Genomic DNA, 16212 nt, shown 5'->3' on the forward strand with positions numbered 1-16212 from the left:
AGTTACCATGGTAACAGCAACGTGATTCGCTCAAAACACTAAAACTATATTTTTATTTTATTCAGGTCAGAAGCATCTCAACACAATTTTATCTGAACATAATTTTTTCCTGATACTCCTAAAACCTGATAAAAGTGTGGATAAAGGAAACCAGATTAGGAAATATTTATTAGCAGAAAAAAATAGAACAAAAAAATCTGAGTTATATTTTATCATATAAAACATATAACATATTCATTAACTAATCCATTCCTTTTTTTGCTCCAATACAGGTTTGTTTTTAGTTTTAATTTGATGTTAGTTTGTTATTGAAGCTTATGCTTATGCAAACACAACATGTTATACTAGCCTAAAGCGGTTTGCTTGGTCAAGCTGGTTTAAGGTGGTCTCTCCCAAAACACCTCTAAAACCAGAAGAAGAAGACAAAAAACATCTGACTGTGGGTTGGGAGACTATAAAGACCAGCAAAGGCTGGTTTAATCATATTTATCCATTGCGGATGCTTTTTAAAAAGCAAAACACCCACATTTGTTTTTACACCATGATGGGAATTCCCCATACATTGCCCATTGTTTTGGTATTTTATTTATGATCTCTAAACTCAAACAAATCTTTCCGCATGTTTTTCATCCGCATTTCTCACCATAGTGTAGGTGATTTAGGAACATTTGATTATCTCAAGAGTCACACACAAGGGGAGTGGATGTGACTCAACAACAGCAGGAGGGGGTGCAGCTGCAGAGAGGACTTCAAGCATCATTCTCCTTTTGCTCAACACCAAAGAGACACTGCATGCTTCCTCGCGGATTATAAATAAAGATTTAATGACAGAGGGACATCAAGGACACCTGTCATGGATACATTTCGCACACCAAACTACATATCACCCAGCTTCATCAGAGGAGACCCTGAAAAGCGGCAGTAGTTTTATTGCAACTGATGCCTTCCCCAAGGAGGTTCCTGGTGGCGTCCACATCCTTGCCTCTTACAGCGGGATGGGGCTGGAACCTAAGTGTGTATGTGGGGCTCTTCACAGTCCTGCTGGTTCTGATGGGACTTCTCCTGTGGATGCTGCTGAAACAGCTCGGGAACTCTGTAGGCAATAGCACCCTTCAGCCACATCTGGGTTCTTGCAGAAGGCGTGTGTGAGGGAGAAACACTGGATAAAGATGAAGAAAGACACTTTGGAGGATTCAGCTCTGACTTCTGAAACAACTGCACAATCAAAAATGTGACTGAAAAATACAGTGCCTGGGAGTGAAGAAAGAATCCAAAACAGTATTGAGGACTTTTAAAGCTTTACAAAGGAAATGTGAGATGTATTTATGACTTTCATCTATAACATGGCAGATGTTCCAGCGTGTTTTCTTACATCAGTTCCTTGTAGATACATAAACGTTCATTTATTGCAGTTTTAATAACATTAATTCAACTTGTATTAGAAAGCACTCACAATTTTTTTTTTTTTAATTATAGAAGATTTATTCAGTCAGTCAATATATCCACTAATATTTTCAGGGTAAGAATAGATTTTTTCCCCCTACTATTTGTACTTGGCATGAAGAGGGTTATTTATGAACGAATGAGTGAAATCAATTATGTTGCTTAGGCTATTAAGAAAATGTCTTGAATGAAAAACGATTTTCCACTCAATACCTGTCGCACTCAATACTGTTTAATGTTCAAACATAATGTCTGTGTTGCACAACCTTCTGATAGCTTTGTAAAAGCTTTGTGTCCTTGCATATCTTTCAGTGGTCCTTCATTGTGGTTTCTTTGGCAGACTGAGGTGAATAAAGTCTGGAGAAAATAATGTCTCTCAAAATGTTAAAACAAAATGAAAGCTGAAACCTGACAATGTTCACACATTGATTTGCACATGAATTAAATATGGGATAGTTCACCCAAAAATGAAAATTCTGTCATCATTTACTCACCTTCAAGTTGTTCCAAACCTGTATGAGTTTCTTTGTTCTGCTGAACACAAAATAATATATTTTGAAGAATGTTTGTAACAAAGCAGATAGAGCAACCATTGACTACCATAGTATTTTTTCCCCTACTAGGGTGGTATGGTTGCTCTATCTGCTTGCTTGCAAACATTCTTCAAAATATCTTCTTTTGTGTTCAGCAGATCAAAGAAACTCCTACAGGTTTGGAACAACTTGAGGGATAGTAAATGATGACAGAATTTTCATTTTTGGGTGAACTATCCCTTTAAGTATACTGTCTAAACAAGCATTTGCATATGTGTGCATTCCATCCGCATAAGATACCACCCAGGGTGATGTTATAATGTTCTAATCAGTGGTCTAGTAAATCATCTTCATCTGAATCCCAATGAAGTCAACTTGGTTGCTTCTATTCCACCGTTCACAGGGTAACACGTGTGTTTATGTGAGGCAAGTGAGAAAATTAAATTCACACCTCGCTATACTTGAGCAGTTTAGTCAAACAAACAGCAGGGTTATTAATATTAATATTAATACTGGCTCTCTATTTGCTTGGCAAGTCCACCACCCCAATCCATTTGGCAGCAAGGAGCGTGTTTACACATTACCTCATTACAGCGAAATAACGATTACTTTGCTGTGTTGAAGTGATTTATAAATACTATAAATAAAATAAGCATCTCATTAAAAGTCACTGGGAAAAAGCGTAATTCTTTAAGGAAGCCACAGGCAATAATTCTACTATATTGCCCATCATTCACTGAGGGCTGTTCAGTGCTCTGATTATTACTTCTGTCACAGACTGATGCTGCTATGAATAATATTCAAACTATTGATTAAGTTCAAAGCAAAGACATCATCGAAAGAAAACAGTCCGCACACACTATTTCAGCTTATTAAATTATCAAAAGTAATTATATCATTTTGTCAAAGTATGCAAAAACCTAGTAGTATTATTCAAAATGTGATGGAAATTACATTGTTGTGAAAATGTGATTTTCATTTATTTATGTTATTGCCATATCAGCATCTGTGGCAATTTTTTAATGACAAGATCAATATATTAAAAATAATAAATATATAAACAAAATTAAAACAGTTGCAGCAAAAAAACAACAACTAAAAAACAATTGATAACCATCTCACATTAATATAACAAACATTAAATACAAATTTTCATTTTAATATTTGATTAAAAAAAACCCCGTAAGATTATTCTAGTGAAACATTTTTAAAAACATGATCCATTAAAGAACTTTCTGGTTAAAAACGTAACGTTTTTAAGGGGAAAAGGTGACTCAGAAAAAATAATGACAAAAATTGTTTGGTGATGCTGTTTAAATTCAATAATGAGAGTGTGAAAACTGTATTTTAATCGTATATTTTATGAAAACCAAGGCTAGGAAGTGCAAGAAGTGTGCATGTGGACGTTTGGAGTGGAGTGGTGTAAAACGCTTTAAAACTATGCCCTCGTCATTTCTGACCAGTAATTTGTTTCTTATCTACTAGATGCAACTTAAACACTTATAAATAAAATAAAGTCCACAGCTATTGACACTTAATCTGTCTCTCACTGTTCTCATCTCCACATGAGTCAATAAGATTGACAGATGGCGTTGTGGGCGTGTTCTAGATACAGCTACAACACCTTCGCTAACAACGGCTGAAGCGCCAGAAGTCTGACCTCTCGCGCACAGGTGACAGAATACATCAACAGGTACGTTCGCTGTCCTGAATAGATAACGTTCTGTAACAGCGGAGCTTAAATGTGTAACGTTAAACGGAAATTATTTATGTAGCGTCTACAGTCATTTAGCTATTGAGCTGTCGATTCTATGAACTTCAATTTCACAGTAACGAGTTTCCGTAATTGCTGAACTTTCTTCTCACCTCTTTCATTTCAGAACTTCACATAGGCAAGTGCTTCCTGTACCTGTACAAATGGTAAGTGTGGAGTTGCATTTGTATCATTTTGCGTTTGTATTAACATTGATATTTTAAATAATATGAGTAAATGAGTTTTATCACGATCATTGACTTTGTCTTGTTTTGAGGGTTTAACTCTGGACTTACTGTATATGTTTGTTAGGTTTTTTTTTGTATCGGTTGAACATTAAGCATACAAAAATAAGTAGTAGTAGGACTGATAATCATTAGTATCATCAAAAAGTGATTGTTTTTTCTTCTTCACATACATTAAGTTAAGTTACACAAGGATGGTGATGGATGATTGGATTACAGCAGATGAGACTTGTATGAGGAAACCTACTGAATAAGTCACTTAACATCCCCCACCTGCCAGAACCAAGGAAACCCCCATATACTGTAGTACATAGACACGGATTAGTAATGCTTGGGCTGGTATATCGGGTGTTTTTTCTTAAAAGATTAATGCTATGACACAGGCAGTTTTACAAGGTGACATGATTCTAAGACATATGTGCGCTCTCCTAGCACTTTATTAATGAAAGCATGGGAGCAAGGAAAGATTAAAGCTACTGGTCTTGGTATCGAATTGGACTGAAGGTCTCAGGGTTAACTGATCCCTAACCTTCAACCTGAACTTGAACCCTAAACGCAAACCCTATACCTTCTCATCCTTCACCACAGCACTATCATTAACCTGAACCATAGTCCTGGTCTATCTTTAATCAGTCGTGTATAGATTACAGACACTCTGTGTGAATGTGTGTTTACAGAGCTTGAATGGCTACCAGAAAGATTACAATCACAATGCTAACAAGAATTGTGGATTTGGTTGCTTCCAGCCTTTGAAAGGTCATCTAGAGACTGAGAGCACATTTATTGCATACAGTTTTACAGAATTATTGGTTCATATCCCCTGTCTGCTACTATATGGTTGATATTCAGTATTTCCACAGGATAATGATGAAAGACATGCAGCTTTAGTAATGTTTCTCATATTCTCAAACACCTGAGCTGGCTAATCCATTCAGAACTCACCCGCTCCAGGTGTCATCAGATGTTTTTTATTGTCTTGAATTATGTAGCTTAATTATTTTTGTTTGACATTTTCCTATTTAGCCACAGTAATAATTACAAAACCCTGGAATTATCAAACCTGATTTTCTGCTTTCGTTTCAATATAAAAAATATTTTGCTCTGCAAACTTTAAAAAGTTGCTGTCTTTTTTTGTTTTGATGTGAGCTCAGTTTTAACAACCAGCAAGGGCTGTAAGTCATTTATGATACTCAGAAAATGTGTTGAATATTCAAATAATATTTGTAGTTAACCAGACACATTATGCATTTTAGTTGTTAAGAACAGACATAATGTAAATTTCCATTAATATTATATCAAATAATGTTTTGTGCCCATTTTGGTTTTGTATTTTCTGCAGGCAACCCGCGGCAGTGTGAAACCCTTTGTGAACTTTAATGCAAAGCATGATGCAGAGGTTTTGCGCAAGGCCATGAAAGGGATTGGTGAGTTCATCAAATCAGACCTTTAAAAGTTAATATACTAGACTAGAGAGTTCACCTTGTTTTTTCCTGCTGATTTTTAATGGTCAGTTAGAGGGGACTTTCTTACTTATGCATAATTAGCAATCATGGTGACGTGCCTGAACTTAGTGGAAACTATTACGCATTGTTAAATAAAAATTGCTGTTAGCAAATTATACTGACCAGTGGACTGAACTAAGCAAAACATCTTACACAAAATCTCACTTTTGTCCTCTTGTTTAAGCTGGATGCTTTGTTTTCAGGCACTGATGAAGATACCGTCCTCATGTTGCTGGCAGCTCGCAGTAATGAACAGCGACAGGAAATAAAAGCAGCCTATAAGAAAGCTCATGGCAAGGTGAGTGTATAACATTATTATCTTGCATCAGACCGGGAATAATACATTTTCTGAAGGGGGGGTCTAATGCTATTTCTGTGCCAAAAATACCCCTCAGTTTTGAGCAATATAATTTTAAACTTGTTTAAATGTTTGATTTATGCTTATAATTTTTATTTCGTGACTGCATTGTTTGTGATTCTGGTTAACTTTGAATTGATTTTTCAGTTTTGTGCATTATATTTTCACATGTGTTTTTAAAATTTTGATTCACTCTTATTATTTTCTGATGCGTGACCGCAATACATTAGGCTGGAATCTGATCCCATACCACTCATACATTTTTTAAAACAAAGTTATCCATGCATTATGGATAACTTTTGATTCGTTGTTGTACATTGTATGCACTTACGTGCCGGTTGCCAACAAAACACAGACATTTGACTTTATGACTTCACAGAGGGCCATATTAGAATAAAAAACGTTCCGAAAATGGTGAGAAGATGGACGGCCAGCCAAGCGTCAGTGATCACGTTCATTTGACTGCTTTAAAGGGTTAGTTCACCCAAAAATGAAAATTCTGTCATTAATTACTCACCCTCATGTCGTTCGACACCCGTAAGACCTCCGTTCAAATTCGGAACACAAATGAAGATATTTTTGTTGAAAGCTGATGGCTGAGAAAGGCTTCAGATAGGCCTCCATTGGCATTCAGTACATTTAGACCCATAAAAGGCACTTAAAACGTCGTTACAAAGTCCATCTCACCACAGTGACTCTACAATAATTTTACGATGCGACGACAATAGTTTTTGTGCGCAAAAAAAAATCAAAATAACACCTTTATCCAACTTGTTATTGTCTTCCGTGTGTGCCTCCACGACGCATGCGCGATAATATTACGCAGATCCGGCGTCCGGACACATGACCCAGAAGCGATTTGTTTACAAGCAGAGGAAGACGCGCGTGTCTAAGCTGTTGAATTCTACATTGATCGTGCTTTAGGTCTCGGCGTAGTGCTCAAATGGGGCTTAAGTGTGCATTTCATGGATTCCCGAACGCTGGCGCTACGTCATATTCTCGCGCATGCGTCGTGGAGGCACACGCGGAAGACAATAACAAGTTGGATAAAGGTGTTATTTTGATTTTGTTTTGCGCACAAAAACTATTGTCGTCGCTTTGTAAAATTATTGTAGAGCCACTGTGGTGAGATGGACTTTGTAACGACGTTTTAAGTGCCTTTTATGGGTCTTGGGAGTATAAATGTACTGAATGCCAATGGAGGCCTATCTGAAGCCTTTCTCAGCCATCAGCTTTCAACTAAAATATCTTCATTTGTGTTCTGAATATGAACGGAGGTCTTATGGGTGTCGAACGACATGAGGGTGAGTAATTAATGACAGAATTTTCATTTTTGGGTGAACTAACCCTTTAATTGTGAGAAACCCCCCTAAAACGTCTATCAAGGACAGATTCCTAAGATTTTATTCATAACAATACAATAATGTATTTCCTTGCAGATACAGTGAAAGAGAACGCGTTATACTCGTAACTTTGCATTGATTTTTCAGTTTTATGCATTATATTTCCACATGTGATTTAAAAATTCTTATTCACTATTGCATGACCGCAATACATTAGGTGGGAATCTGATCCAATAGAGTGGCTCATGAGAAGTCATGTTTAATGTGATAGTTTCATCCTTAATGTTACATCTCCTAACTATAGCATAATACAATATTGTTGGTCCCAAGATTCTTCACATAGATTCGCGGTCCAGTGGTAGAGCGTTTGTCCGGCAAGCGTGTCTGAGGTTCGGTTCTGGGTTTGAATCCACCATTGTATAGTTTTTTTTCTCATTAAAACCAAAGGTGTTTATCAGTGATACTGTATCAAGAGCAGGGACACATTTGTGTACATTTCACGCACGGCACGCCTCCCGGAGCTCGGCTTTATTCGGAAAGAGTCGGTACAGCTTATCTGTTTTTAATAAATCTAATAAAACTAAAGACTTTTTGAGATTCAAGACTTGTGAGGATGCAATACTACTCTGTAGGCACTCAAGACTACTAACATGACATTTATTTTAACTCTCAGTATATCTTTGGAAAATGATAGCACAATAGAAATGCTGTTCAAAATTAAAACAAAACATATTCAAACATGATTGTTGTTCCGTTCAATTACTTAGAGACACTGCTGTGCATCAATAGCAGTACATCTAGATTACTTTTTAATTTTTTTGGACAGTCGTTTTGCACACACCCACTTATTGATGTTGATATAATTCAGTACTGACATGAACATCTAAAGCGATGTTAAAATGCTAATGAGCTACAGTTTAATGGGCATTATATTTTCTTCTGTTTCATGGTTCATGTTCTTTCTTTATTTCTCTCATGTTGTCCCTTTCTATAGGATCTAGTGAAAGACTTACGGTCTGAGCTTGGAGGGAAGCTAGAGGATATCATTGTGGCCCTCATGGCTCCAACCACAATATATGATGCAAATGAACTCCATAAGGCCATCAAGGTAACATCAAACATTCCCACCATCTATGGGATATAATTAAAACTAGAATAAGAAAAAAAGAATAACAAACACATTTTGAAAATGCTCTTCCATTGTGATACACTTGAGCTGATCTCATCTTGGTTATCTGTCATGCTTTCAATTATCTTGATGAGCTGTCAATCTAGAACTAGTGGACCAATGGAGATGCTAAGACCCAGCAGGCACCGGACGTCTATATGACGTCAGATTGACGTTGGACCCCAACATCGGACAGACATTGCATTTTGGTTGAAAATGAAAATCGGGTTGACGTCAGAACACAACATCAGATTGACATTGGGTTCTGACGTCAACCCGATTAAAATTTTCAACCAAATTGCAACGTCCGTCCAACGTTGGATGTTGATTTTGGATGTTGACGTCAATCTGACGTTGGGTTCTGATGTTAACCCGATTTTCATTTTCAACCAAAATGCAACGTCCGTCCAACGTTAGATGTTGACATCAGTCTGACGTCGGGTTCTAAACTCAACACCAGATTGACATCAACCTCCAACGTTGGACAGACGTTGCATTACATTCATATTGAAAACCATACCATAACCATAACCATAAATCATATTGCCATTATCTCATTTGTCATCAGCCTGTGGATATGAAAAGAAAAGGATTTAAATGTCCAAATAATTAATAATACGTAACACATTATGAACCGGTTGTTATAGTTTTTGTCAGGTTCGTCATATCTAATGCAGATGTCACACTGGTTCTACTCCAGTGCTAGATGGAAGGTCATGGGCTCACCCAGATTGCCAGGTTTTTATCTTCTGGCAACACAAGTGATAACATGCAATTCCAAAATCTAAAAACCTAAAAATCTATAAACATTTACTTAGGTCTGTTGTGAATATGTACACAAAAAAGAGAAGAAACAACAAACAACTGACTGAGCAATTATTAGATGGAACCAAAAGCAATGGTTTAGGATATTTCACACTATGAATTCAGTGATATCACCAGTCTGTAACATAGACAGTAAAAGAAATGGACAGAGCGACCCCATAGACTTCAACGGAGAAAACTGAAGTCAGATAGAAGCACTCACTTCCTGACGGCTGAGTGTACTGCGCAGCCTCGGACTGAGCTTGATGACGTAGATGTGACGTGATCAGCCTGTCTGACAGTTCTAAGACTTCTAGTAGTTGTGCAAAGTGAAATCTGAATCTTGCAGAGACAGAGAGGTTGAGCAGGAGCAACTTTTGATGAATGAAGCAGGATCTGCAACATCTCTATCTGTGTTTGTGCCTCCACGTCCCCCCGATTGCATCATAGACAGTAAAAGATTGCCTACGAGCTTCTCCTCGGGTCTACACGGTAATTTGGTCAACAACACAGTCGCGTGGTTATGACGCAATCGTTAGCATATATTTTACAAAAACAGCTTCAACGGAGTGATAGTGTAAGATACAAGGTGATGGAGCCTTTTATACATTGTGTACTATTTGTGTACCTGAAAATCTAGTTTAGACCTATATTAGCCTACATAATTTGTATGTTTGTTCTGCTGTATTGATTTGTGCTGTTGCTCGTAATTTGATTATTTGTTCTTATTTTATTAGCTGATTGTCTTTAACAATATTTACAATATATATTAGTTAGGCTAGTAGTTTTTGGAGTCATAACCTTATTTATTAAGGTTACATGGATCAAAAACAACAAAAACAATACTGGGCTTATTTTATTTTATTTATTACTTTTTTTTTGTGGTGGGGCTAGTGAGAATTTTGGCAGGGCAAGTAGAAAAAAATCCTTATATAAAAAATAAATCCTTATAAAAAAATTAACAATACTAAACAGACAAAATTAGTTTTTTTTTCTTCTTAAAAACAACAAAATCCAGAGAAACAACTCAAGCAAAGCCTCCTTGGTTGTGATGTAAATAGTTGTGTGTTAAATAAATGTTGTTTTATATTTATTTACCAAATGTGCACTCTTGTCATTTCAGCTCACTGTAGAAATGCACCAATACAAACATCGACCTACTGCGTGCCGCGTCTGACAACACCACGTATCCGTAACACGCCCGGTCCTCGACAGTAGTTTCGGGAGGTCTACCACCCCCCCTGAAAGGGAAAACACTGATATGAGACAAATGTGTTAAAACCAACAAAATATCAGTGTCTAATGATGTTAGAATCTGACGTCAATATGATGTTGGCTTGAGACGTTGGTTCAACGTTATATTTTGGTTAGTTAATACCACAACCTTAAACCAACAAAGGATCAATGTCTAATGATGTTAGAATCTGACATCAATATGATGTTGGCTTGAGAAGTTGGCTCAACGTTAGATTTTGGTTAGTTAATACCACAACCTAAAACTAATAAAATATCAACGTCTAATGATGTTAGAATCTGACGTCAATATGATGTTGGCTTGAGACGTTGGCTCAACGTTAGATTTTGGTTAGTTAATACCACAACCTAAAACTAATAAAATATCAACGTCTAATGATGTTAGAATCTGACGTCAATATGATGTTGGCTTGAGACGTTGGCTCAACGTTAGATTTTGTTAGTTAATACCACAACCTAAAACCAACAAAGGATCAACGTCTAATGATGTTAGAATCTGACATCAATATGATGTTGGCTTGAGAAGTTGGCTCAACGTTAGATTTTGGTTAGTTAATACCACAACCTTAAACCAACAAAGGATCAAAATCTAATGATGTTAGAATCTGACGTCAATATGATGTTGGCTTGAGACGTTGGCTCAACGTTAGATTTTGGTTAGTTAATACCACAACCTAAAACTAATAAAATATCAACGTCTAATGATGTTAGAATCTGACGTCAATATGATGTTGGCTTGAGACGTTGGCTCAACGTTAGATTTTGGTTAGTTAATACCACAACCTAAAACTAATAAAATATCAATGTCTAATGATGTTAGAATCTGACGTCAATATGATGTTGGCATGAGACGTTGGCTCAACGTTAGATTTTGTTAGTTAATACCACAACCTAAAACCAACAAAGGATCAACGTCTAATGATGTTAGAATCTGACGTCAATATGATGTTGGCTTGAGACGTTGGCTCGATGTTGGATTTTGGTTACTTTACAACACAACCTAAAAACAACTAAATATCAACATCAGCTGACGTTGGTATTGGACGTCAAATTAACGTTGGCATTAGACGTTGAGCTGACGTTGAATTTTGGTCACCTGACGTCGCAACCAAAATGTAACCAAATACCAACGTCTTATGACGTTGTGTTCCTGCTGGGGACCCGATCTAATTTACATGAAACTCTAACGCCCGTTTCACACATACTCCGTTTGCAGTGCGTATGCGGTGGGTATTTTTTTCCGTACCCATGTTAACGGATTACAGCTTTCACACTGCGCGCGGATGCTGTCCGTCAGTCCGTTCCAGGTGCGGTGCGTCTGCAGCAGTCCGGCGATCGTTTCCGTACCGAGTCTATTTTTTGCTGTGCTGCACTGCGGAATTAAAGTGACAGCACATTGTTCGCTTTAAAATAAACATGTACTGACACGAAAATCTAGTAATTTAACCACAGATGTATGTAATTTAAAATATACTCTGTTTCAAAGTCAACACATGGCTTTTTTTTCTCGGGTAAAGCAAGGAAACGACACCTTACCTGGCATTTAGGTTAAAAAAATTGAAATAATGAAGAGCACGTACGTTCCTAGAGGTGGAAAAACAAAGGTCTTTATGACCTGCTTTTAAAAGGGTTTAAAAACGAAAGAGAAGACGAGAGTCGACTGTTTCTATTGTAAGTTTCTAATTTAAAATGTTTATAGGCTATAAGTTATATTTCAATGTTTTGCCACTTGTGTGAGCTAAAGTATAGGCTATATAAAGTTATATAGGCTATATAAATATAAAGTAATGAATTGAATAAAACGTTGTTTAAATGTACTATGTTAAAACGTGACATCTATGAAAGTGTAAACAAAGAGAATTGCAATTCTGACAAGCCATGTTCAGTAACAACTTTTGGATTTGAAATGAAAATAATAATGAATAAATGCTGTGTTTGTGGTACAACCGCGGATCAGTTGCGCGCTGCAAACGCAGCATATATGAAAGCACAACAGCGCGTGCTGCTCCTGCACCGCATACGCACTGCATACGCACCGCATACGCACTGCAGACGGAGTATGTGTGAAACGCAACATTTAGAAATGCAAGAGCAGAATCTGGAAACAAGACCAAAGGAGAAAAGAGCACGGACATACAAAAAATGAAAATAAGAGCTGAAAACATGATTTTGTGTGCGATTCAGATCATTTTGAATTCATGATTCAGTTTTGAGCAATATAATTTTAAACTTGTTTAAATGTTTGATTTACGCTTATTATATTTATATTTACGTGACTGCGTTGTTTGTGATTCTGGTTAACTTTGCATTGATTTTTCAGTTTTGTGCGTTATATTTTCACATTTTAACTTTTTTATTTCCTTACAGGGAGTGGGTACTGAGGACAAAGTTTTAATTGAGATTCTGGCCTCCAGGACATGTGATGAGATAAAAGATATCATCAAAGCTTACAAGAAAGGTAATGTTAATTGTGCAGGCACAGGTTTAGGCTGAATTTAAAAAATCTCACCATTACAAGGTTGATGCATGACCACATCCATTTATATTTACTTCGGACACTTTTTTAAAATGGTAAGGATAAATCTTTTTGTAAATGTCCATTGTAAGCTTGGGGTTTCCCTTACCCAAAGATGCCTTATTGCCTGTATTGCAAACAAACAGGCCATATGGAGCACAGTAAGGTGAGAGAACGCATGAAAGCCATCTGATCAAGATATTTGAGAGGACTCCATCATAAAGATACTGCAGGGCATCACTGCTACAACTGATCTCTTCCAATTAGACTCAGTTCAGACCATTAAGCGTCAATTGTCGAGAGAAGTGTGAACTGTAAATACACCCTGTCTCATGTGTCTTGACCTAGAACATGGAGCCAAGCTGGAAAAAGACATAATGGGTGATACGTCAGGACATTACCAGAGGATGCTGGTGATCCTTGTACAGGTAAAAAAAACCAATGGGTTCTCAGTTTAAAAGTAAATGGAATAGAGCCTAATGTCAGGTGTTAAGCAGTAGGATGGTATGTTTTGTAGACAGAAAAATATAGGTATAATTTCCATTATTTCCAATCATTATTAATATACAGTATATCATCATTAATAGCCTATATAAAATGACTCAAACTGTAATATATGATTTTGGTAATAGTCTTAGAGGGGAAGAGATAAGAGGGGAAGCTGCTATAAAAGGTAAAGAAATGAAACCGAGCAGCTTCCTCTTGGAATGATAACATGAGCACCAGTGAAGTCATCCTTAAGTAATTAAAACAGCTCTTGAGTTAATGTTGTGGAGAAGATTAAATGGTTCTCAGGGGTAAAGTGTAGGTAATTCAATATCAGAGTTTACCAGGTTAGGGAAAATTCTGTGGCCCGTGTCAACATATATGGTGGTGGAGGAGGGCTGATGTTTCTCTGACGTTCCCTCACCTTGGTTATGTTTCTGTTCCTATACACAGGCAAACAGGGAGGAGGGAGTGGATGAGAGCAGAGTGGAGAAAGATGCCAAGGTAAAGTTCAAAACAGTCACACTTTGGGAAGATTAAACACCCTCATAATGTCTTATGAATTTCTTAAAGGGACAGTTCACCCAAAAATGAAAATTCTGTCATTTACTCTCCCTTGTGTCGTTCCAAACCTGTATGACAAGAGAAAGGAAAAAAATGTGTGGGTGACACAATTTTGTGATTTACTCAGTGTCATATTGTTTTAGCCCTGCAATATTTTTAATTGTATTTTAATGTGAAACACAAAAGATGTTAGGCAGAATATCCAAGCTTCTGTTTCCTTGCAAAGTGGACGAGGATTTATACAGTCAAGCTCCAAAAAAAGACAAAGAAGCACCATAAAAGTAGTCCATATAAAGTCTTCTGACACCACACAATAGCTTTGTTTGAGCTTGTATGGTGCCGGATAAAAAACTATCCACTTTAATTATACTGAACACATGCTTAGACATTGTGTCTAACAACTTTTATATTTCACAAAATTAATTGTAAGAGTTTTGAAGCTCTTATTCTAAATTGTGCCTAACGGTATTTGATGAAACATTAGTTGCGTATATATGTTGATGTAAAAAAGACGCAACCAGATCCTCAGGTTTAAGTTGCGAACCTTAGAAGTGTTTGTTTGTTGATCGTGTTTCAGGAGCTGTTTGCCGCCGGAGAGGAGAAATTTGGCACGGACGAGGACAAGTTCATCAACATACTTGGCAACAGGAGCGCAGAACACCTGAGAAAAGGTGCACGTTTGTATATGTGTGTTCAAAGCCTTTTGATGCATTCAGAAGGGCCTTGAAGGGCCATCCTAATGGCTTTGGTGTTCCTGTTTCAGTGTTTGATGCCTACAAAAAGATTGCCGGCTGTGACATTGAAGAGAGCATAAAAGAGGAGTGCACTGGGAACCTGGAAGCACTGCTGCTGGCTGTGGGTATGAAAATCCCTGCAGTGTGGCTATACGTTCATGATTTAGATAACCTTAATTTGCTATTACATGGACTAAATTAAAAGAATAGTTCACCCCCCCCCCCCCCCCCCATTTTTTGAATAAAAAGTCAAACTAAGATGATCAGAAGATCCAAGAAAATCCAAAGGAATGCATTTACTCACCATGTAATTCCTCAAATTCCTGTATGCTGTGAGTTTTATCTGTGGAAGACAAAGTAAAAAATTAGTTCAATTTTCAACAACCAGGATTTGTCAAGCAACAAAACAAAACAAAACCACCAAGTTTCAAGTCTCCTAAAGCTATAAAAGAATTTGTGTGAAAAACAGACTGAAAGTTTTGTTTTACTGATAATGTTGCTCTTCATGAAGGGGATTACATTTCGAGACAGGCTTTTGTGGACGTGAAGGTTACAACAACCTCAATTTCAGTCTGTTCCTCACATAAAGGTGCTTTTATGGACACTATTAACTGTAATTGAATGGCAAGAACTGCATAACTATAATAACAACATACAGGTTGACATGTGGGATAGTAAAACCCTTTGAACTGAAAAATAAAACTGATTTATTTCTCTCTCTCCCTTTAGTTAAGTGCGCAAAAAGCGTGCCTGCTTATTTTGCTGAATCCGTTCGAGACTCAATGCGGGTAGGAAGGCTTATTTCCATGAGATTCTCATCAATTTTCTCTCTGACAATCATGAATTGGATCATTTGCTGCTCATTTTGGATTATCAAATGCTGACACTTCAAGTGGAAAAATCAAAACAACGTGTGGCCTGCTTAGTAAATGAATGGGTTGGTGTGAATGATAATGAAACAAGTTCACACATTATTGGTTTGTTTATTTACAGCGTGCCGGCACTGATGATGAGACTCTCATAAGGATCATGGTGTCAAGGAGTGAGCGAGATATGCTGGACATCAGAGCAATATACAAGAAGAAGTATGGAGAATCACTCTACAGCACCATACAGGCAAGTTATGCACACACACACACACACACACACACACACACACACACACACACACACACACACACACACACACACACACACACACACACACACACACACACACACACACACACACACACACACACACACACACACACACACACACACACACACACACACACACACACACACACACACACACACACACACACACACATTCTCTCTGTCACACAGCTAAATCTTAGCATGGCTTTTGTACGTATTTTTAGGAAGACACTGACGGAGATTACCAGAAGGCCCTCCTCTACCTGTGTGGTGGTAATGATTAGAAATATCTTATATTTTGCTTTAATTATTCACATCAGTTTGAGTCCTTATCTGATCTTCAGCTTTCTCATGTACATTTTCTCATTTG

The 16212-nt window shown here is 37.2% G+C and overlaps 1 protein-coding gene across 1 annotated transcript; it reads left to right on the forward strand.

The window, feature by feature from the left end:
• Positions 1 to 5325: 5325 nt before the first annotated feature.
• On the forward strand, positions 5326 to 16126 carry anxa5a (annexin A5a; the record flags this gene model as incomplete). The annotated part of the gene is made up of 11 exons (XM_079838674.1): positions 5326 to 5398; positions 5680 to 5774; positions 8172 to 8285; positions 12771 to 12861; positions 13267 to 13346; positions 13858 to 13908; positions 14546 to 14639; positions 14732 to 14827; positions 15432 to 15490; positions 15696 to 15818; positions 16067 to 16126. Exons 1-11 carry the CDS (start codon positions 5386 to 5388, stop codon positions 16124 to 16126), a joined length of 876 nt encoding a protein of 291 aa, XP_079694800.1. The 5' UTR covers positions 5326 to 5385.
• Between the last annotated feature and the right edge of the window lie 86 nt (positions 16127 to 16212).

The sequence above is a fragment of the Gobio gobio genome, assembly GCF_949357685.1.
Source record: "Gobio gobio genome assembly, chromosome: 16".
NCBI classification, from domain to species: domain Eukaryota; kingdom Metazoa; phylum Chordata; class Actinopteri; order Cypriniformes; family Gobionidae; genus Gobio; species Gobio gobio.